This window comes from Monodelphis domestica, chromosome 4, assembly GCF_027887165.1.
Source record: "Monodelphis domestica isolate mMonDom1 chromosome 4, mMonDom1.pri, whole genome shotgun sequence".
NCBI classification, from domain to species: Eukaryota; Metazoa; Chordata; class Mammalia; order Didelphimorphia; family Didelphidae; genus Monodelphis; species Monodelphis domestica.
The window spans coordinates 223,804,196-223,827,142 of record NC_077230.1 but is presented as its reverse complement, the minus strand read 5'-3'; the positions used below and the strand labels follow the sequence as shown (position 1 = coordinate 223,827,142).

The window sequence follows — 22,947 nt, the reverse complement described above, 5'->3', positions numbered from 1 at the left end:
TAACTGACTTTCAGTATTTTCTCTATATAGTAAGGAAATTGGATGAGATGGCCTCAGTGGCCCCTTCCAAATCTGACATTCTGCATTTCTCTGATTTGATACTGATTGGATTAGGTTCTATATTCAGGACATGTTCAATTTGTTGTACTTCTTGTGAGGCAGTCTGGGAAGTCATAATATAATATGGCAGACAAATCTTCACCTGACAATAGGGACAGCAAGTATATAGAGGGAAAGGGTAAAAGTTTAATTTAGTGATGATGAAAGACAATTCACTGCTATGTGAAGGATGTTGAAGACATTATCTAGAACTTGACTCTAATTTTGTGGTTCTTTGAGGAATATGGTCCATCCATGTCCCCATCCCATAGAGAAATATACTCTCATTGATCCAAATGTCTTTGAGTTGTTAGTCTGTCATGCATGATAAGAAGATAAGATTCATTTGGCTTTTCTACACTGTACTCACTATTAAGGTGCCAATATTCATTATCCAACACCAATATCATTCTTTGTAATGATTTTTGTTAACTTTAGCATTTACAAAGTTCAAAGTTCAGCTTTGTTTTATGTGGTATGAATTCTTTCTAAATATAGTTTCCTTCTTTTCTTTTATGAAAGGAGTGCACTGCCTGGATGGAAAAGAAGAATCAGAGCTTTGTGACTATGTTTATCCTTATGGGGATTCCCCATGCTCCAGAACTAGATACTGCCCTATTTGGAATTTTCTTAGTGATCTATGTACTCACCATTGTGGGGAACCTACTTATCTTGATGGTGATCAAGGTAGAATCCCACCTTCACACTCCCATGTACTACTTCCTAGCCTTTCTCTCCTTCATTGACATGTGGTTCTCTACTGTCACTGTGCCTAAGATTCTTATGGGTCTCCTCAACCCAGATGGTGGAGCCATTTCATTTCACAGTTGTGTGGCTCAGCTCTATTTCTTTCATGTTCTAGGGAGCACTGAGTGTTTCCTTTACACAGTCATGTCCTATGATCGCTATCTGGCCATCACTTACCCCTTACGCTACACTAGCATGATGAGTGGGAAAACTTGTGCCCTTTTAACTGGAAGTACATGGTTCAGTGGTTCAGTGCACTCTGCTATCCAGACTATCTTGACCTTCCGCTTGCCCTACTGTGGCCCCAACCAGATCCAGCATTATTTCTGTGATGCACCCCCAATTCTCAAATTGGCCTGTGCAGATACCTCAGCCAATGAGAAGGTGATCTTTGTCAACATTGGGGTGGTAGCCTCTGGTTGTTTTTTCATGATTTTCCTTTCTTACGTGTCCATTGTTCATGCAATCCTGAAGATCCACACAGCAGAAGGCAGACAAAAAGCCTTTCAAACCTGTGCTTCACACTGCATTGTGGTCCTTTGTTTCTTTGGGCCTTGTATCTTCATTTACCTGAGACCAGGTTCTAAAGATGCTGTGGATGGAATTGTGGCTATTTTCTACACTGTACTCACACCCTTGCTGAATCCCCTGATCTACACACTGAGGAATAAAGAGGTGAAAATAGCTCTACTCAGGTTACAGAACAGAGTAGTGTTTGCTCAAAGGAATTAAACAATTGAAAAAGAGCATATTCATATATTTTTCATTTGTCTTATATTTCTGAATATTGTATGTATTACCAATAGAATTGTCAAAGATTTTCAGTTTGAGGACTGAAAGCAAAGGCATATTTCCAGGAATCAAAGGATTTTTTCCTCTCTCCCTCTCCCCCTCTTTTTCCCCCCCTTCCCCCTCTCTCTTTCTCACACCCTCTCTCTCTCTATTTCTCCCCTTCCCTTTCTCTTCCCCTCTCTCTCAATCTTGGCAGAATGTCTATTGATAGTCTTTGGCTGCCAGTATCCTAAAAGTACTTACTTAGCAACCAGAAGATATATTTCTATATTTCAAAGTATTTGACTGTTCACAGTCTCCAGTCTTACTACTTCTCCCACTACTGCATTATTCCTAAACTATTCTTTCATCCTTTCCTTAGTCTGCCAACTCTTAGTCTATATTCTCCCTATCACCCCCTGTTATGGCTTCTCTTTACAGTCTTCCACCATTATTTAAACAGTTAAATATGGACTACTTTCAATACTTGAAGCTCATCCCTTGCTTCCTTGTCATTTTGTTTTTCATATCCTGTGTATTCTTGGGCCATGATCATCATCTGTCTATTCCATTCCCACTGGAATCCAAATAGAGAAGTCATGAAATCTTATACATTAGGTGCACTACAAATTCATGTTCAATTGAGACCTCACTGCTATATAGTAATCCTTTCATTCATCACTTATGTATTCCCTGACAATCTCTATAGAAGCTATGTAATATATTTCTCCCCCAGCCTACAATCCTATCAACCAACTGTCTCTTGGTACTTTGGCCCTTTTTTATTGAAAAGTATAAGCCTTCATCAATTATTTCATCTCACTCAGTCTTTCTTCTCTACATTTAAAAATTCCTTTACACTTCAGTCATTCTATTCCTTCTTTGCTCTGATATTAGAGGATAAGATGACCCTTTTCCTTGTCAATAATAAATCCTCAACTTATTCCCTTTATCTCATCTACTTTTACCTTCTTAAGGAGTTTGCCTGTAATTATTCCCTTTCGCTCTTTTTTTATCTACAATTTCTATTATATATTGACTCCTTTTCCTCTAATTACAAAATGCTTAGTTCTCCTATATCTGTTAATGCTTTCCCTTGTTCTACCATCTACTCATATTGGTTCTCCTGTACAATTCCTCTACTAATAGATTCCTAGAATCATTTTAGTTTATTCCCTCCATTTCATTACTCAATTTCTTGCGATTTGACTTCCAACCTAGCCACTCTACTGAAACAGATATATGAAAGTTCACCAATGATTTAATAACCATTAAATTCAAAGATCTTGTCTTAGTCTTTCTATTCCTTGATATAGCATGTGATACTGTTAACCATTCTATCATTTTTACTCCTCTTTCCTCCCTTGAAATACTTTCTTCTGGATTTCCTGCTGACTTCACCTTCATGGTATCCCCCCATTGTTTTGTCACTTTTCCCCAAACCCTAAGTCTGGGTGTCTCCCAGTATATTATCCAGATGCAACTTCTCTCCTCTCTTTACAATTTCTTCCTTGGCGATCTCCTCTACCCTTGGGAATCCAATTTTCCCCTCCTTTGTAGCTGACTTGCAAATTTGTAAAGCCATCTCTAATCATTCCCTTGCACTTTGGTCCTGACTTTCCATTTGTCTGATGCACATATTTCACTTGGTTGTCTCTCTCTCACCCCCCAAAAAATTTTATTCAGAACCAAATCTATCTTTCCTACTTCTGCTCTCAGCTGTTTAAGTGGAATTTTGAAACTTTGGACTAGAAGTCCCTTAGTATCTCCCAAAATTCCTTTTAATCTCTCTACCAGGTTGTGTGGCCGTGTTTGTATAAGTTCTGAGGCTCTGCCTCCCTCGAGCTCTCTTTTTTCTCGGGACCAGGCTAGGTTCAGGTAGTTCTTTTACTTTAGTTATTATTATTTCCCAAAATTATTTTTATACACAGCTTTGCTATTATCATTGCTATTACCACTCTACTTTTAGTTACCCTGATTAAATACCTTGGGGTCATCCTTGATTTCTGCACCTTCACTTGTTATATCAATCACCAAGTTTGGTTAATTCTACTTTTAGAACATTTTTCACATCTTCCCATTCTTTTCTACTCATATGGTCACCACTCCATTTCAAGATCTTATCACTATCTGTGGATTAATATAATATCCTCCAAATTGGTCTCCCTATCTCCTGAGTCTTTCCTGTTCCAATTCATCTTTTGTCCTGCTGCCAATATAATATTTTGAAGTTGTAGGCCTGACCTTTTTATTCTTCTCAAAAGTTTTCAACATGTCAACATCACTTTTGGATAAAAGGCCAGCTCCCAACTCTGACATTTAAGTGCTTCACAAATGGCTCTAACCTACACTACTAATCGTAATTCAGATTATTTTCCCTCATGAACAACATAGCTGTATGGAAGAGGTATTGGTTCCAGAGCTCAACATGCCATCTTATGTGCATTTGCAGAGGCTCATCTTTCATGCTTGCATGGGCGGAATGTACCATGAGGTATTTAGAAAAAAACTAGGTTGGAATCTTGGCTTTGACACTTTACTAAACTTTTGACATTGGTTAAATTGCTTCAACTTTTTGATATTCAGTTTCATCACTTGTAAAATGAGGTTATTATTATTGGTACTACTTATTTCTTCACAGGGCTGTTATAAGGATTAGGTGAAATGATATATTTGAAGTACTATTTAGTATCAGCATTATTATTGATTTGGCTTCACATGAATATTTAGAATAAGTCAAAGTAAGGAGGAAATGGTCTCATGAAGATTATGGCAGAACTTCTCTCCAGATGTACATATCTGCTCATAAGATGCAATTCAAAGAGTTTAAACAGTGTGTATTCCAGAGTTGGAAAGGACTGTTAATGTTTGTAAGAACATAATAACTGGTTTCATAAAAAGAAGAATTGGGTCTTCTTATAGTGAGAGAGCTTACATGAGAAAAGGGGCCCCTAGGGATAGGATTACTCTCCTAGTCCCTGAGCTTCCTCACTTAAATGGAAAAGAAGAGTAAACAACTGAGATTTTGTTCTTATGAGTACATATGGTTTGCTTCCCCATCCTTTCATACACCTATTATAGAGAGTGCTGCAGAGAAAAAAATTATTTTTTGCTAATTTGTATTGATTGACATTGTAATGTGAGATGAATGTGAATGTATCCTGCTTTGTTTGTTTTAAAGGACTCTCTTCATGGATTCAAAGATTGTGCCCATCCCACAATATAGTTCATCCCAGGATCCCAGAGGACCTCTCTGGAGACACATTCATTACTTTCTAAAATATTGTTCTCAAGTTACTTGCAAACAGTTATACTTTAGGTTCTACCTGCCAGATAACTCTCTAGCTTCTCTATGGCACATGGAAGAACATTGCCTAAGCAGGTTACTAAACTAGAAGACATAAGGCTCTGGCAATGCAACACTAATGGTTTCTTTATGTTTTTCCTTCTATTTTACATAAAATCAAGGAATCCAAGAATTTCAGAGTTGGAAGAGACCTATAATATAATCTGTACCCAAACAGTATTTGCTTGAAGAACTTGGGGGAAGGGGGCAGGGAACACCACCTTCCCAGAAATTAATGTGTCAGTGTAGGAATCACTGGAGATACAAAGAAAGGCAAAAAAGAAATACTTCTGCACTAGAGGTATTTTCATTATAATGGGGGAGAAACTATTTAAATAATTAGATGTTAATAAGAAAAAAGTTATATCTATCTTTATATATGTGTACATTTTAATGTAAGGTATGTGTGTATATATGACAAGGCTAGCATAAATAATTGGAAGAACAGAAAAACTTGAATCCTCAGTAGTAAGTTTCACTAAAGATACCAAAGAGAAGATATTTGATTAGTAATGCACTGCATATAAGTGAAGGAAAATCTGAGAAAATAGAAGGAAAAAGCCAAAACATTAAAAAAGAAGGCATGATCCATATGAAAATACATAATGCTCTTAAGACAAAATATTTAAATTTAATTCAATTTAAATGTAAAAACAAAAAAAAGTGAATGTGATTATGCAAAAATAAATAAGAAAGCTGAAAAACAATATTATAAGCCAGAATTTCTAAACAGAGAAAATCATATGGCAATCAAAATAATACACAGATCCCATCTAGGAAAGAAAAAAAAACATGGCAAACTCCAAAGCACATAATAGTAAAAATTAATGATTTCACTGATAAATGACAAATTCTGCAAGCAAAGATATTAGTCTTGCAAAATGACAATAAGAACACCTTTTTATTTACCCAAAACCTGACCTAGAGATGAGAAGTATAACTGACAACAACTCTAGTGGACTTATGTCTGAATATATGATATGGAGGAGATTCTGGCATTCCAATTTAGACCAGTCCAAATTAGTCTAATTCAAGTTAATCTTAGTCAAGTCAAGTCAGGCTTAGTCAAAAACCATTTGACACACTCTGCTAGGTTATGGGATGCAAAGACATAATAACAAACATACTGGATTCACTTCAAATACAGTTATAAGAATCTACTATGTGCCACTTCTAAGGATATAAATAAGGAAAAAAAAAGACTGCCCCTTCCCTTAAGGAATTTACAGTCAAATGGAGGAAGACAGTACACAAAGAAACTGGAAGAGGAAGATGCAGAGATACAATGCCTGACACAGGGGCATCTTGTTCCATGGAGTTGGAATCTAACAGAGTTGCAGATGGAAATAAAATGAAATAATTTTATGGCAAAAAACCTCCAGTAAATATCATTGATTATTTGGGTAGAGGTTCTCCACATTCAGTCCAGTGACTTTCCTGTTCTACTGTTTTAACAAGCATGTCTGTCATTCATAGGACAAGTTTAGCATATTTCAGAGAAGCTCATCACTAAAAAAGAAAACAGACTCTCTGTGTCATTTTGACATTCAAGTCTTCTCTTTTTTCCCACTGGCCATAGTGGACCACTAGACATCTGTGGCTATTAACTGCCCTCAGATGAGTAGAGAGTCTTCAACTACAAATCTTCTGGTAAGACAGAGAAAAACCAGGGTTTAACATGTGCCGTACACCTACAGTCACTAGACCCCTGGGTTTTGCCACTTGACCTGTCAATTCACCATAAGTATTACTGGGTCTTGCTATCCCCCATATGTCATCCCTAAAGGGCCTTCAGCTGAAACCTCCTATATATGCTGGGTCCTCCATTTAGAATGTGAACTCAATGAGAGAAGTGAGACAACACTTTTCTATTTGAATGCATAACTTTTATCACAGTGCTTGTCACATAGTTATCAATCAGTAAACAATTATTAAGCACCTACTATGTGCTAGGCTCTGTTCCTGTACTAAGGTAAAAAAGAAGTAATTTACAAAGCTATTTCTTAATAACTACATATTTATTCATTTAAATAATTAAAAAAACTTGCTAAGATTTAGCAATAAGATATTGAGAGGATACAATCTGTCTTAGAAAAAGTACTTCAAATATTTAAATGTATCCTTGATTTAATTGATGAGCAAATTTCCTTCAACAATTCACATGGCAATCCATTCATTCTTGTCTACCTTAGGTTACTCTAGCCCAATTTATCCCATGAGGACAAAGCAGAAGTCTGCCTAATGTATTTGAGGAATCATAGTACCTTGACTTGTTGAAGTAGTGATTCAAATTAAACATCAGACACTTAATAGCTGTATGATCCTGAACAGGTCATTTAACCTTTCAGCCTCAATTTCTTTATCTATAAAGTAGAGATAATAATAGCATCTGTCCTACAAATTTGTTGTAAGGATCAACTGAGAATCAATTTTTAAAATTATAAGGGAAGGTGCTTACCTATACCAGATTTCAGATTGTATTATAAAGTGGTAACCATCAAAACGATCTGGTACTTAGAAATAGGGTGATGCATCAGTAGAATAAACAAGACACTCAAAAAACTCATTAGTAGTAAATTACCATAGTAACCTAGTGTTTGATAAACTCAAAGATCCAAGTTTGTTAAAGAACTCACTATTTGACAGAAACTGCTAATAAAATAGGGGAAAAAACAGGGCAGAAACTAGGCCTAGACCAAAAATTATCACCATATACCAAGATAAAGTCAAAATGGATATATGATGTAGATATAAAGAGTGATAACATAAGTAAATTTGGAGAGCATGGAATAGTCTATCTGTCAGACCTATGGCTAACAAGACATATGACAAACAAGATATAGGGAACATTATAAGATATAAAAAAGAAAATTCTGATTGCATTCAATTAAAAACTGAGAAAAAAAATTTAACAACTATTTCTGACAAAGGTCTCATTTCTCAAATATGTAGAGAACTGAGTCCAATTTATAATGATACAAAGTATATAAATGGACAAAGAATGTGGAAAAACAGTTCTTAGCTGAAAAAATTAAAACTATCTATAATCATATAAAAATACTCCAAAATATTATTGAATCAGAGAAATACAAATTAAAACAAGTCTTAGGTGCCACCTCACATCTATCAAATTGGCTAAGATGACAAAATAGGAAAACGATAAATTTTGGAAGGGATGTTAAAAAATTAGAATACTAATACATTGTTGGCGTAGTTGTGAAATGATACAGCTATTCTGGAGAACAATTTCAGACCACTCCCAGAGAGCTATTCAACTATATATATATATATATATATATATATATATATATATATATATATATATATATATATATATATATATACATATATATATATATATACTTTTTGAGCCAGCATACAACTACAATGTCTGCATCCCACAGACATTTTAAAAATGGTAAAACAGAACATCTGGACAAAAATATTTATAGCAGTTCTTTTTGTGATGGCAAAGAATTTAAAACTGAACAGATGCTTGTCATTTGGGGAATAGCTGAACAAGTTGTAGTATATGATTACAATGGAATTACTATTGTGCCATAAGAAATGACAAATAAGACAGTTTCAGAAAAACCCAGAAAGACTTATACAAAATGATACAAAGTGAAGTGAGCAGAAACAGAACATTATACATAGTAACAACAATATTGTACAATTATCAACTGTGAATGAGGTAGCTTTTATCAGCAATGCAATGATCTAATGATAACAAACAAACAAAAAAAACAACAATCCATCTCCAGAGAAATAACTAATGGAGTCTGAATGCATATTGAAGCATTCTATTTTTCACCTTATATCCTTCATGATTTCTTTGCTTGTATATATGATATGTGTATTTTATCATAACATGAATATGGAAACATGTATTACATGATAGTTCACATATAATCTTTATCAGATTAATTGCCATTTTATGGAGGGAGAAATGGTATGAGGGAGGGAGAGGATTTGGATTGCAAAAGTCAGAGAAAATGTTTAAAATTTTTTCTACATGTAATTGTGGGAAAATTCAATCAAATATTAATACTATGAAAAGTTTATGAGGCATTTGCACTGCTTGTGTATTCTGGAGAGCTTGTTTCCTATGATATTGAGAAGAGATCAAAGAAAAAGGACTTTCTTAGCTTATTTCCTAAGCAAAAAAAATTAACTTAATACACAAAAGAAGATCTTGAGATTGAAATCTTTATATAGAGTGAACACAATGAAAATTGTGTTTCTTAGAGTCACTTAACATTATGAATATTTTATGTTATTCTGAATAAAATTTTTCAAAGGCAAATGCCATAAATAATTTCATGTAATTTTACATTCAATTTCAGTTATAGACAAACTATTTATGAATAACTACTTTTAGAAAAGGACATTTCTTGAGTTTGAATAAACTCAAATAATATTTAGTAAATTGGAATGGGGGTCAAGCCAAGTGATTAGTTAAAGAAAAAGAGGTTGTAATTTTATTACTTAATAAGGAACCATCTGATCATGCCTCTGTTTTACTCTAAACTTAGGATGACAAAATTAAATATGAAATTGGTTTCAGTGGCAGTCTGAAGGGCAAATAAAAATGATTTCATCAGTTTCTGTAGATTTAATTACTACATTTCTGCTGATGATTTTCAAATCTATCCATTCTGCACTAACTTCTCTACTGATCACAAATGTATCATCTCCATTTTCTTTCAGATACCTTGAAAAACTTTCCAATAGAGGTCTTAAACTCAACATGTCCAAAACAGAACTTAATATCTTTTTCCTAACTCCTTCTGCTTCCTAGATTCTCTTTTACCAGAGAGGGAAACATCTTTCCTTAAAGGCTTTAGACTTCCTTCTCTCCTCTGCACCACCCTGGTGCAGGAACTCATTACTTCGTGCCTAGACTACTGCAACAGCCTGCTGGTGGTTCCAGCTGCCTCATGTCTCTGCCCACTCCATTTAGCTACCAAAGTGATTTTCCTAAAGTTCAAATACAATCATGTCATCCCTCCTTATCAACTCCATTGGCTTCAGGATCAAATATAAGATGTTCTGTTTGGCATTCAAAGACTTTCATACCCTAATTCAGTTCAACATTTTCACTTCATTTTCCACTTAGTTCTCTTCAATCCAATGATATTGAACTCCTTGCTTTCCAAGAAATAAGATACCCCACCTTTCAGCTCCAGGCATTTTATTCAGCTGTTCTATGCCTGGAAAGTTCTCCCTACTCTTTACTGCTGACTGACTGCCTTTAAATTCCAAATAAATTCCTATCTTCTATATATAAAGTTTTTCCAAGCTCCTCTTAATTCTAGTGCCTTCTCTCTTTTAATTATCTTTTTTATTCTGTATATAGCTTGTTTGTATTTATTTATTTACTTATTGTCTTACCCATCACACTGTGAGCTACTTGAGGAAGGCTACTGTCTTTTTTCCTCTTTTGCATCCTTAGTACTGTGCAAAATGCCTGACACAATAAATATTAATAAATGTACATTGTTTGATTGACTAACAACATGGTAGACTCCAAAGATATTATTTTCCTACATGAGTGAATAAAATGTTAATGTCAATGTAAAGAGATATTATGCATAGATTTTTCCTAATTTTCTGATTTCATAGAATACACAATATAGCATAGACCTTAATAGTTTGGGAGTTTCAGACATAAAAATTGCACTGATATGTTTTAATAGAAAGATCTGGAATAGAAGAGTGCAGAAATGAAAATAGCAAGTTTGTCAAATGATCCAGATCTCTTTAGGACAGTAAAATGCAAAAACTAAAGAATAAAATTTCATATAAATGGGCATGTGAATGGCAGATTGGTTTCAAATATAAACAAATATAAATAAAGCAGTAAGGGAAAAATAATTTAAACTGTTCTTACAAGTTAAGATATTATGAGAATTTCCTAGACCAAGTTCCTTGAAATCCTAATGATAATCTTACTCACCCTAAAGACTGGGAATCAAAAGGCGAGTAGCTTGTGAAAGAAAAATAAGTTTGTTAGTGCTTTAGGGAAGATCTCTTGGGCTAGTAACTAGACTTCTTAGAACACATATTGGATCTTTATAATTTTTAAAGTATACAGACAATCAACAGCATTCTGTATTAGAATGGAAATAAAGAAAGCATGCAAGATGTAAAGTTGAAGAAATTGCCAAAGATCAGATTTATTCCTATTGAAAAATTGCACTTGTCCCTGATTAGTCTTATTATAATATCATGTTGGCATAAGTCACAAATAGATTGGAGTCCTCTTTTAATACAGAATCAGTCCATTTCATCAATATATTGCCAGTTAGAAGGGAATAAATATAGCTGAAGAGTCTCTATTTACACAACCCCATAATTCTTTTTCCTTGACTTCTGAGATTATTTTAATGGAGGATAATGTAAACTTCACTGTACTCCAGCCATTCACTTCTTCCATACAGGAGTTGGGAAAAATATCCTACTTTTTCCTATTATTAGGAGTGTGCCAATAATAAAAGAAACCAAGTCTAGGCTAATTGCTGCTCCCTTTGCTCATCAGGGTTCCCTGAAGAATCAGAGGTAGAGCAGGGAATGGGCTCCAAGGAGACTTCAACTTATTTAAGTTCTAGATGTGGGGAGAATATTGAGGTGGTTGGAATCTGGAAGGAAAGCAAGACAGAGAGACAGTCAAATGTGTGTCTTTTGAGCCAAGAATATCCTTGACTATAAAGAAAAATTACAAAAATTTCCTATCATCAGAGCCCAAGCTCACCTCAATGGCTCCTTAGCAAGAGCCAATCAGAGCTAAAAGGGTCCATTTTTCATCCAGGAAAACTTACAGAAGGAACAGAAACATTCTCCTATCCTATAAAAGACATGTTCTTGCTCAATCATGTAAGTGTCTATTATTTTGCCTGGTCATTGCCTGTCTTTGTTTCCTCTCTTCTCTCTTCATCTCCCTTTCTCTCCTTTTATCCATTCTTTCTTTTTTTCTCTTTACTGACTTCTACCCACTAAAAGAAAGAACAGCAGGGATTTAGCAAAACAAGGAGGTCTCATTGTTTTATTAATGAATATTTATTGAGCAATAACAACCAACACCAAACTGTAGTAAGGATCTACTAACGAAACCTAACCTTGTAAAATGCACCATATTTCTCTTTGGTTTTTATTTAGAGCAGGCACATGTTGCACCTGTCCAAAGAGGTCAGACCAGGCAAAATATGGCAGTAATAAAGGGGAATTTTGTTTTGGGGCAGGTTGTATATGATGTATATGATGATGTATAGATCTCAGTATAAATATAATAGATGATATCTGCAAATTTCTAGCATTTCTGGGAAAATCTCCTAGTTTATAAAATATTTTCACCACTTGATCACAGAAACAAGAATTCCCTTTAACTGGGATGAAGTTTTACATAAATGGTTAAGAAGCAAAGGCCTCTTAAAGATGTCGTGATTGTTAATAATTGATACTAAGAAGCAAATGGTAGAAAACCATAGTATTTTGGAGTGAAAATATACCTTAGCATATCTCTGTAGTCCAATTTTCCTTAAAGGAAAAAATATCAGTACTGAGACTTGCTGATCCTGACAGCAGAAAATGAAACAGGATGATTAAATTAGAGTCTAGGCTCCAAAGTAAATTTTAGGATGGCTTCTGATCATATGGAGAAAATTACAGTAGTAATGACAGCCAGAAATAGACAATTCATGTAAGAGAAGCTCAATGATGTCCAACAAATGGGAGGAATCAGGTTTCAAAGTAACCCAGCAGCTCTTGGAGGTGAAAAACCAGGACGATAAGCAACTAATTAGCAGATGAGAAGGCTGGCAGTCACCGGAATGCAGGCTCTCCACTACATTCCCTTGGAGGTCTAGTAAAATCAAGTCAAGCCCTTAATATGAGAGACACTTTAATACCATTTGCAAGCAAAAATTAAAACTTGGGAAGAGGAGGAAAGAAACAACTCAGTAGCTCAGTTTCTAAACCAGATCCAAGGCCAGAGTAGGACCACTAGGAAAGCTTATGATTCCCAGTTATCTGAACTGTGTATTCAGGGAATTTTAAATCTCTTCACCTGAGTGTTAAATTTGTCCTAGGACTTGGATTAGATTCAGATTCTAGGTTGGTGTTAAGTTTATTCTAGATGGAAGGATGGATAAGATTCATAAGTGAACCAGATCAAAATTAAATTTGAAGTTCCCTCTGATCAAAAAATCAGGGAATCTCAAAGTTGGACAATATTCCAGATTCTAACATTGTATAAAGAACCCTCTCCTTTTATACTGCACCAAACTAGTGGTTGTATTCTATTGGCCATGGCTCTAGTGATTATAGAGATGTGATTTTACTGTATATTAAAGTAGTCTAATCACTGATCAAGTCTTATTTACTCTTAAGTTGAATTAAAAAATTATTTTCCCCATCAGACCTATATTTCAAATCCTTTCCTGATTGTTGGACTGAGCCCTCAGTGTTAGGTGAGGAATAGGAGCACACATGAATGGGAGTTGAGGGTAAGAGATGACCCTGACCCACACCTGAAGTTTTCAGTATCTTTAGCCTAGCTACAATAATAGAGGCTAAGGAGGTACAAAAGATTTTATAAATTTCCAAAGTACACAAAATACAGTTCATCATTTTAATCTCTGTATATGTCTCCCTCAATTTCTCTCTCTTTTCCTTTACTTTCCTCCATTTCTCACTACCTCCCTCCTTTCTCTCTCTCTCTCTGTCTCTCTCTCTCTGTCTCTCTCTCTCTCACACACACACAAACACACACACACACACACACACACACACACACTTTGTCCTGGTCATTCTATTATAAAAGTTTACTTTCTAAAACTAAGAGAATGTTATAAATCACTAAATCTAACCCTTTCATTTTTCAAATGAAGAAAGACAAGTAAGGTAATTTGCCCAAGGTCATAAAAATAAAGAAGAACTTGGGTTTGGACACAAGTCCTCTGACTCCAAACCCAGTGTGTTGTTTTTTGTTTGTTTGTTTTTTGTGTTTTGGTGGGAAGTGGTCTTTTAATGGTTCCCACCCCACCTCATGCACAAATTAATTGACATGGTCCAGACTTGCTGTACATTTTTAATCTAGCTTCTTGAATGTTTCTTGAAAAGGAGAAAGGATCTTTCTTTCATCTTTACCTACCCTTTCCAAGCTATCAGCTTACTTAATATCTGAGGCTTAATTAATTTAATATAAAATAAGCTGAATATTTCATGAAAGCCATCCCAGAGCCAGTGGCATGATTATAAGAATATCATGTGTTTTGCCACCAAAATACTCTGGTAATTTCTTAAAGTGCACAATCAGAAATTAAATTCTTTGCCTTCAAATGATTATTTCTGTTATAATGTAAGCATCCATGGGAGAGGTATAAAATAAATTTTATCAATCCTTATATATTAATGTGAATGGATTCCTTATTTTTATGCTTATTCACTTAATTTTTAACATTCTTTACTTTGGAGTTCCAAATTATCTCTCTTCCTCTAGTCCTTCTCCTACCCATTTAGGAAGCAAGCAGTATAATACTCTGCAAAAGTTCTCTAATGCCTTTCTGAAAGCAAAGTTTGATGAGCATTTAAAGATGCCAAACAGGAGGATACTGAATTGCCTGGGAGAATCACCTCAATAAGGAAAAAAGGAAGCCAAGGGATAGAAGAAAGCATTTAAGTCATCACTTGATTTTTCTTTGGGCAAGCTTTACCTAAGGATGCTTGACATCTTTAAACCAAGATTGACTATGATTGTTAAACAGAAAACTAGCAATGGAAAGAGCAGACACACTGCTAACAGAACAGAATGGATTGGCATATCTATTGCCTATGTGATTTGTTGGTGCTTCCCTAAGCCTAAAATTATTTCCCTTAAAAAAATCAATTGTCAGATGAAAAAGTAGTTCAACCCTCAATTACCCATGCTGACAGGGAATAGAGTAGTGTTGTGGATCGTGAAAACTAGCAAGTAATGTCAGAGCATTTCTTTTTGGCTCCCAAATACATTCTGTCATTTTGGGGAGTAGGAGTCTTGACTATGTTGTTTTCTTAATATCCAAATGACTATGTCTTTGAGCTCACTTCGTCAATACAGGAAAAAATCAAGACTATGATGGGTTTGGGGGTAGGGGGTTAAACCATCAAGTTATGTAGGAATATCATAAAATTGAGTGAGATTTGCTTAAAATTATAGAATTTTCAATGTTGAAAGGAACCCAAGTACCAATTAGCCTTAGACCCTATTTGTTTTTCACATTCTAACTCATTTCTTATAGTGTGATCTAGTCTTCTCTTAGGAATAATAATTAAAAACCTCACATTTCTTTCTTATTTTTTATGGATTTGTTTGTGCTTACATTACAATAACCAAGTATCTCCCTCCCTTGCTCCCTTCCCATACCAGAGGAGACATTATTTGACCTATATGTGTGTGTGTGTGTGTGTGTTTGTACACATATATATACTATTTCTTTCATATTTATATTTACCAGTTCTTTCTTTCAAGGTGATCATTCACAAGTTATTCTTCAAACATTAATTCTATAGCTGTATATAAATGTTCTCTTGGTTCTTGTTCTGCTTTTCATAATTTCATGTAGCTCTTCCCATCATTTAAAAAAATTAACCTGCTCATCATTTCTTATGGTGAAATTTTATTCCAACAACCATATGCCATATCTTGTTTAGCTACTCCCCAGCTGATTGGCATTCCCTCAATTTCCAGTTGTCTTATCATTTATTTCTAAGAGGCTGTGTATTACAGTGAAAAGAACACTGAATATGGAGTCCAACAATGCTGAATCTGCCTTTTGCTACCTCTGTGACAATGGACAAGCTACTTCCTCTCTGGCTCTGGGTTTGGCATGCTTTCCTCTATTCCACATGGAAAACCACAAATTAAATTTAGGTTTCCAATCAGGAGGATTCTGGTAGATGTTTAACATCTGACTGCCCAAAACACATGAAACTTTTAAATTTAATCTGCCTTATTAACATTTTCCCATCACTTTCTTTAATCTAGAGACAATCAACAAAGCAACAAGCCAAGCTTTGATTGCAACACTTTTGATTTCCAAGGTATAAATGCTACACTAAAAATTTAAGAAGTTCTTTTGCATTATCTTTAGCACACCAGCACAGCTCTGACTCCACAAAACGAAGCATATATACTAGATGATCTTAAACTTTAAGTCTATGACACATTAACCTTTAAAGCTTATAAATAATTTCCTCAAAAAAATGATCTAACTTTTTTGAGCTTAAAAACACCATGAGGTAAGTAATACAACGATTATTATCCTCATTTCATAAATGAAGGCATTAAGTCCCAGAGGAGCAATGACCTATTCAGGGTCAGACAGCTACTAAATAGCAGAATCAGGTCACTATAGCAGGCATATATGAGATATGGGAATTAAGGTAGGGACAAATCTACCTTCAAAATTTTATGAATATACAGCATCCTAAAAGTCTTAGTGAAGTTTTAAGATGTAATAACTTCAGAAGCACAAATGTTACCAAAAAAAAACAATGCCAATGTTTGAAAGATTAATTACATAAAATTTTAGAATATTGATTCATTTTTATTAAAATTCAACATAACCACCATTTTGTGCTATATGTCATTCATCCATTTTTTAATTTGTAAAAATTTCCATTAATTGCTACTTAGTGACTGAAAGAACTGTATTCATCTTCCTACCTTTAAGATTATCCAAAAAATGATATACTCACAAAAAAAAATCAAATAGAAACAGATCAGGTGAATGAGGTGACCAAGCAAAAGGATCCCCTATACTAGGCTGAGAAAGTGTCATTCATAAATTGTTTTACAAGTAATTCAGAATGACAAGTTCATTTGTTTTATAAGATTAAATAAAAAAATTAATACAGAAAGTACCCAAAGCAAATAAAATATATTCAAATAACTAAATCTTCAAATGATGTCTTTGTAAGTGTATAGATTTTAATCTTTTGAAATTGTGGCCTCATAACCATGAGCAGATTAAAATTTTTAAAATAAAATAAATTATGATGTCATATCATAAAATTGCATTAAGGTTTTTGGGACATAATATTTCATTAAGCTGCATTGCACAAATTAGAATCTAGCCATCCTATTTTCATTTCAGTTCATTGGATCTTTACTCTAGATCATCCACCTCTAACCAATTTTCATAAAGAATTTATTTGGGTAGAAAATGTTCACTTTGGGTTGTTGTTTATGGAATTTTAAGGGATTATTTTGTTCTCTTAGGAGCAATCTTCATGGAGAGATGAGGAATCAATCAGTGGTAACCGAGTTCATCCTTCTGGGAATACCCCACACTGAGGGACTAGAGGCTGAGCTCTTTTTCCTATTTCTGACATTCTACCTCCTCACTTTACTGGGGAACCTGATCATCTTCATGGCCATCATCTCTTCTTCCCAGCTTCACACCCCTATGTATTTTTTCCTGGCAAACCTATCTGTGTTTGACATATTTTTTCCTTCAGTAAGCTCTCCCAAAATGATGCTCTACCTCATGGGAAATAGCCACACCATCTCTTTTCAAGGCTGTGTATCCCAAATATTCTTCTATCATTGCTTGGGAGGAACTGAGTGTTTTCTTTATACTGTGATGGCATATGACCGCTTTGTAGCCATTTGCCACCCCCTGAGGTATACAGTCATTATGAACCACAAAGTATGTACTATTTTAACCATAGGCACTTGGCTGGGGGGCTGTTTTCATTCAACTATCCTTACATTTCTCACCTTCAGATTACCCTATTGTGGTCCCAATGAAGTAAACTATTTCTTCTGTGATATCCCCATAGTGTTGCCCTTGGCTTGTGCTGATACTTCTCTAGCCCAGATGGTGAGTTTCACCAATGTTGGCCTTATGCCTCTTATATGTTTCTTATTCATTTTTATTTCCTACATTCGCATAGTGCTCTCCATATTGAAAATCCGCTCATCGGAGGGCAGACGCCGAGCCTTCTCTACCTGCAGTGCCCACTTGACCTCTATCCTCTTGTTCTATGGGCCTGTAATTCTAATCTACCTCGGACCTGCTTCTACTCCTTGGCTGGGTTCTGTGATTCAGGTGCTGAATAATATTGTCACCCCTTCCCTGAACCCTTTGATATATAGCTTGCGGAACAAGGATGTTAAATTAGCTTTGAGAAAAGTTTTTTACCAAGTGGTAAATACCTCAGGGGTTTAGAACAGAAATCCATTTCTCTCCTGTTAGACCTTGATTTTATAAGTCTGGGATATTCTCCCATATCCCTCTATTTCATTTCCTCTCATTGACACTGGTGGCAGCACAGAGCAGTCATGGTAATTATGCTTGGTTCCTAGGAGACCCTATTGTGGCCTCAATATTCAAGACCCACTTCTTATAAAATTCCTTCCTATATAAATGGCACAATCACAAAATTACATTTTTCTGAATAAAGTAAACCATCCAGAGTCATATTTCACAAATAGATTTCATCATCAAGTTTTTTTAAAAAGGTCTTGGCAGGCTAGGACACAGACCCAAATAAAATGAACTGAAATTTAATAGCAGGGAAATAAACCTCCTTCCAGATAAATCCAGTCTATTCTTAAATTTGCCAAAATAATGAGACTGTAACATATCTCAATGGCAGGAACTATGTCCTTTAAAATACTGATTCTCAGTTTAGTACTACTGTTCTCCATGGGAAACTAATTAGCATTTGCTTATTGACTGACTTTAACCTAAAATCCACAGATGCATCAATAAAGGTCTTCTCAATAAATGTATTCTTTTAATAAAATTAAATTATGATTTATTTTAAGAAAATTGCTTTACCTTTTGGGGTCCCAGTTCCTCATCTGCAAAAGGTATTTGTCAAGACAATCAAGGTTCTTTTCCAATTCTAACAGTAAATCTATGTAAAAGAATATGCCAGACAATGAAGAAACTACACTATCACTCTTTTTAGAAGACATGATGGTATACTTAGAGAATCCTAAAGAAGCAACTAAAAACCTAGTTGTAATAAATAATATTTGGAAAAATTGAAAGATGAAAAATAAATCCACATAAATCATCAGCATTTCTATATATTAGCAACAAAGTTCAGCAACAACAGATAAATTCCACTTAAAATAACTCTAGGCAACATAAAGTACCTGAGAATATACTTGCCAAAAACAAACCCAAGAATTATATGAACACAATTTTAAAACTTTTTCACACAAAGTCAGATCTAAACAGTTAGAAAAATATTAATTGCTCATAGGTAGGCCAAGCTAATATAATAAAAATGATAGTCCTATCTAAATTAATTTATCTATTCAGTGATATACCAAACTACAAAATAATTATTTTGTAAAACTAGAAAATGTAATAACAAAATTCATCTGAAAGAACAGAAAGTCAAGAATATAAAGGGAACTAATAAAAAACTATGATTTATGGTGGTCTAGGGGTACCAGATCTTAAACTGTACTATATAGTAGTAATCATTAAAACAGTCTGGTAATGTCAAAGTAATAGAATGTAGATCAATAGAACACATTAAAAGTAAGTGACCTTAGCAACCTAGTGTTTGATAAACCCAACGATCACAGATTTGGGGATAAGAACTTAGTATTTGACAAAAACTGGAACATGACATGGAAAAAACTAGGTATATACCATTGTCTCAACACCCTTTACCAAGAAAAGGTCAAAATGAGCATATGATTTAGAAATAAAGAGGATAAATTAGGAGAACATAGAATAGTTTACCTGGCAGATCTATGGAGAAGGGAAAAATTTATGACCAAGCAACAGAAAACATTATAAGATGTAAAATGAATGATTTTGATTAAATTTTAAAATATTTTGTACAAACAAAACCAAGGGAACCAAGATTAGACAGAAAACAATAAGTTAGAGGGAAAATTTTACAATGAATTTCTCTGATAAAGGTCTAATTTCTCAAATGTATAGAGAACTAAGTCAAATTTATAAGAATACAAGTCATTTCCCAACCAATAAATGGTCAAATGATATAAACAAGCAGTTTTAAGATGAAGGGAATCATAGTTATCAATAATCATATGAAAAATGCTCTAAATTCTTGATTAGAGAAATGCATTTTAAAACAACTGAGGTACCATCTCATAGCTATCAGATTAGCCATGTGAAAATAAAGGAAAATTCTAAATGTTGGAGGGGATATGGTAAAATTGGGACACTGATGCATTTTTGGTGGAGTTGTGAACTCATCCAACTATTCTAGAGGGAAATTTGGAACCATACCCAAAGGACTATAAAACTGTACATCTATGCATATCCTTTTATCTTGTAATACCAATATTGGGTCTATATCCCAAAGCTATAATAATAAAAAGCAGAAAGGACCTACTTGTACAACAATATTTATAACTGCTCTTTTTGGGTTGGCAAAGAATTGGAAACTGAGGAGATGTCTACCAGTTGGGGAATAGCTGGACAAATTTTGGTATATGCTGGTAAAGGAATAATATTGTACTATAAAAATGATGAGGACTTCCAGGTAAGCATGGCTGCAGAGTAGACGTGGCTCGCTTCCCCTCCTCAGACCCAATGACACAGACAACCACAAAAGACCCCCCAGAGAAAAAAAAAAACAACCATCCTCATAAGAAAGGAAGGACTCCACATTAAGGCCCAGCACTGAAGGTAGGTGGGATTCTGGCATTTCCACAATATAAGGGAATGAAAAGCCAACCTACCCTCCCCCACCCACCACTCCACCACACGTTCAGAGCCAGAGTTAAAGTCAGCACTGGCCAGAATCAACAAGTGAGGGAGGGGAACCGCAGGACTGAACAACGGGCAGCCCCAGGTCTAGGGACCTGAGTAAGACCACCAAGGACCTACTCCTGTGAGTAGTAACACCCAAAACTCTGGTAGGGACACAAGGGGAACTCAGATCTCGGGCACCCAGAACCAGTGCTCTATAATCAACGAGTGTGTGAAGGGATCCCCTGAAGTGAGCAAGAGGCACCCACAGGTCTTGGGAGTTAACTAAGACCACCAAAGACCTACACCTGAGAACAGTAATACCCAAAATGCCAGTAGGCAGGGGAGGGCAGACACTGGGCTCCCCTGTGAATACAGTGCAACTGTGGAGAACCGAGAATTTGCCTGAGGCTAAAGTCTCGATCATTAGACCCTTACACTGAGAGCAAGCCCTCCTCACTCAGATTTCTGACTGGAAAGGGGAGAAAATAAAACATAGAAATGGCAAACAATGCTCAGGAACCACAACACCCCAACACCAAGAAAAGCAAGAAGAAGGGGGTGACTTTGGATACATTTTATTGAGGGGGAAAATACAGAATACAGAGGAAATAGAAGAGGAAACACAAACAAATGCTCCAACACCTTCCAAAAGGAATGGAAATTGTCCACAAACTCTTGAAGAATTTAAATTGGAAGTTATAAAAAAGATGGAAGCCTTCTGGCAGGAAAAAAAAAATGGGAAATAATGCAAAAGGAACTCAGCAAGCTGAGGGACAAAAACACGAGACTGAAAAATCAGCTTGAAGCCTGAAAAAGCAGGACACACCAAACTGAAAAGGAAAACCAGTCTTTAAAAGTCAGAATCAGGCAACTGGAAGACAATGATCTTGCAAAAGAGCAAGAATTAATAAAGCAAAGTCAAAAGACTAAGGAATTAGAAGATAACATAAAATATCTCACTGACAAGGTGACAGACCCAGAAAACTGAGGAAGGAGAGACAATCTGAGAATCATTGGTCTACCAGAAAATCCAGAAATAAACAGTAATCTTGATATCATAATACAAAATATCATCCAAGAAAACTGCCCGGAGATTCTAGAACAAGGGGGAAAAACAGCCATTGAAAGAGTTCACAGAACACCCTCTACACTAAATCCCCAAAAGACAACTCCCAGGAATGTAATTGCCAAATTCCAAAGCTTTCAGGCAAAAGAAAAAATCTCACAAGAAGGCAAAAAAAGACAATTTAGATATAAAGGAATGCCAATCAGGGTCACACAAGACCTTGCAATTTCTACACTGAATGAACGTAAGGCCTGAAACATGATAATCAGAAAGGCAAGAGAGCTGGGTCTTCAACCAAGATTCAGCTATCCATCAAAACTCACTATATACTTCCAGAGGAAAGTATGAGCATTCAACAAAATAGAAGATTTCCAAGTTTTTGTAAAGAAAAGACCAGAGCTCTGTGGAAAGTTTGACATCCAAACACAAAGAGCAAGAGAAACATGAACAGGTAAATATGAAGGAAAGATAAAAGGAGAAAATTGTTATCTTTTTCATTTATTCAAACTCTCTTCTATAAGGACTACATTTACATCAAACTATGTATATTAATATGTGGGTAAAATGTAATGTGTAACTCTCAAAAATTGTATATATCATTAGAGTAGTTAGAAGAATCATGCATAGGGAAAGATTGGGGCATCAAGACAATGTGGATGTGGAGAAAGGTGGAGAAAGAAAGAAAAGGGGAGTGGGTGAATCATTGAAGGTACCACGATATACGTCAAGAAATAGAAAAAAATAGAATAATCTTTCTCACACAAAGATACACATGGGAAGGGGGGGGGAGAAGTCTCCTATAAGAAGGAGAGGAAGAGAGTGTGAATTGGTATTACTTAAACCTTACTCTCAGTGAAATCAACTCTGAAAGGGAAGAACATCTAGATCCATTGGGATCTTGAATTCTGTCTTATCCAACAGGGTAAGAGAAAGGGGAAATTAAGGAAGGGAAGGGGGAGGGAGTAAAAAAGGGAGGGAAGGAGAGGGGGTGGGAAGTTAACAGACCTTAAACAAACAAACAAACAAAAAACAACCAACAAACAAAAGGGGAACAAAAAGGGAGGGGCTAGAAAGGGAAGTATATCAAGTGAGGGGACTAAGGGGACTGTTTTAAAGTAAATCACTGGTTTAAAAGGTTATAGCTAAAGAAGAAAGGTCAGAATTAGGGGAGGATATCAAAATGC

At 35.2% G+C, this 22,947-nt stretch overlaps 2 protein-coding genes across 2 annotated transcripts; both read left to right on the top strand.

The window, feature by feature from the left end:
• Window positions 1-636: 636 nt before the first annotated feature.
• LOC100030261 (olfactory receptor 10G9-like) lies at window positions 637-1,578 on the top strand. The gene has a single exon (XM_001379777.2). The coding sequence runs from the start codon at window positions 637-639 to the stop codon at window positions 1,576-1,578; it is 942 nt and encodes a 313-aa protein (XP_001379814.2).
• A 15,663-nt stretch (window positions 1,579-17,241) lies between these two features.
• On the top strand, window positions 17,242-18,409 carry LOC100030252 (putative olfactory receptor 10D4). The gene has a single exon (XM_001379771.3). The coding sequence runs from the start codon at window positions 17,242-17,244 to the stop codon at window positions 18,172-18,174; it is 933 nt and encodes a 310-aa protein (XP_001379808.2). The 3' UTR covers window positions 18,175-18,409.
• The last annotated feature ends 4,538 nt before the right edge of the window (window positions 18,410-22,947 follow it).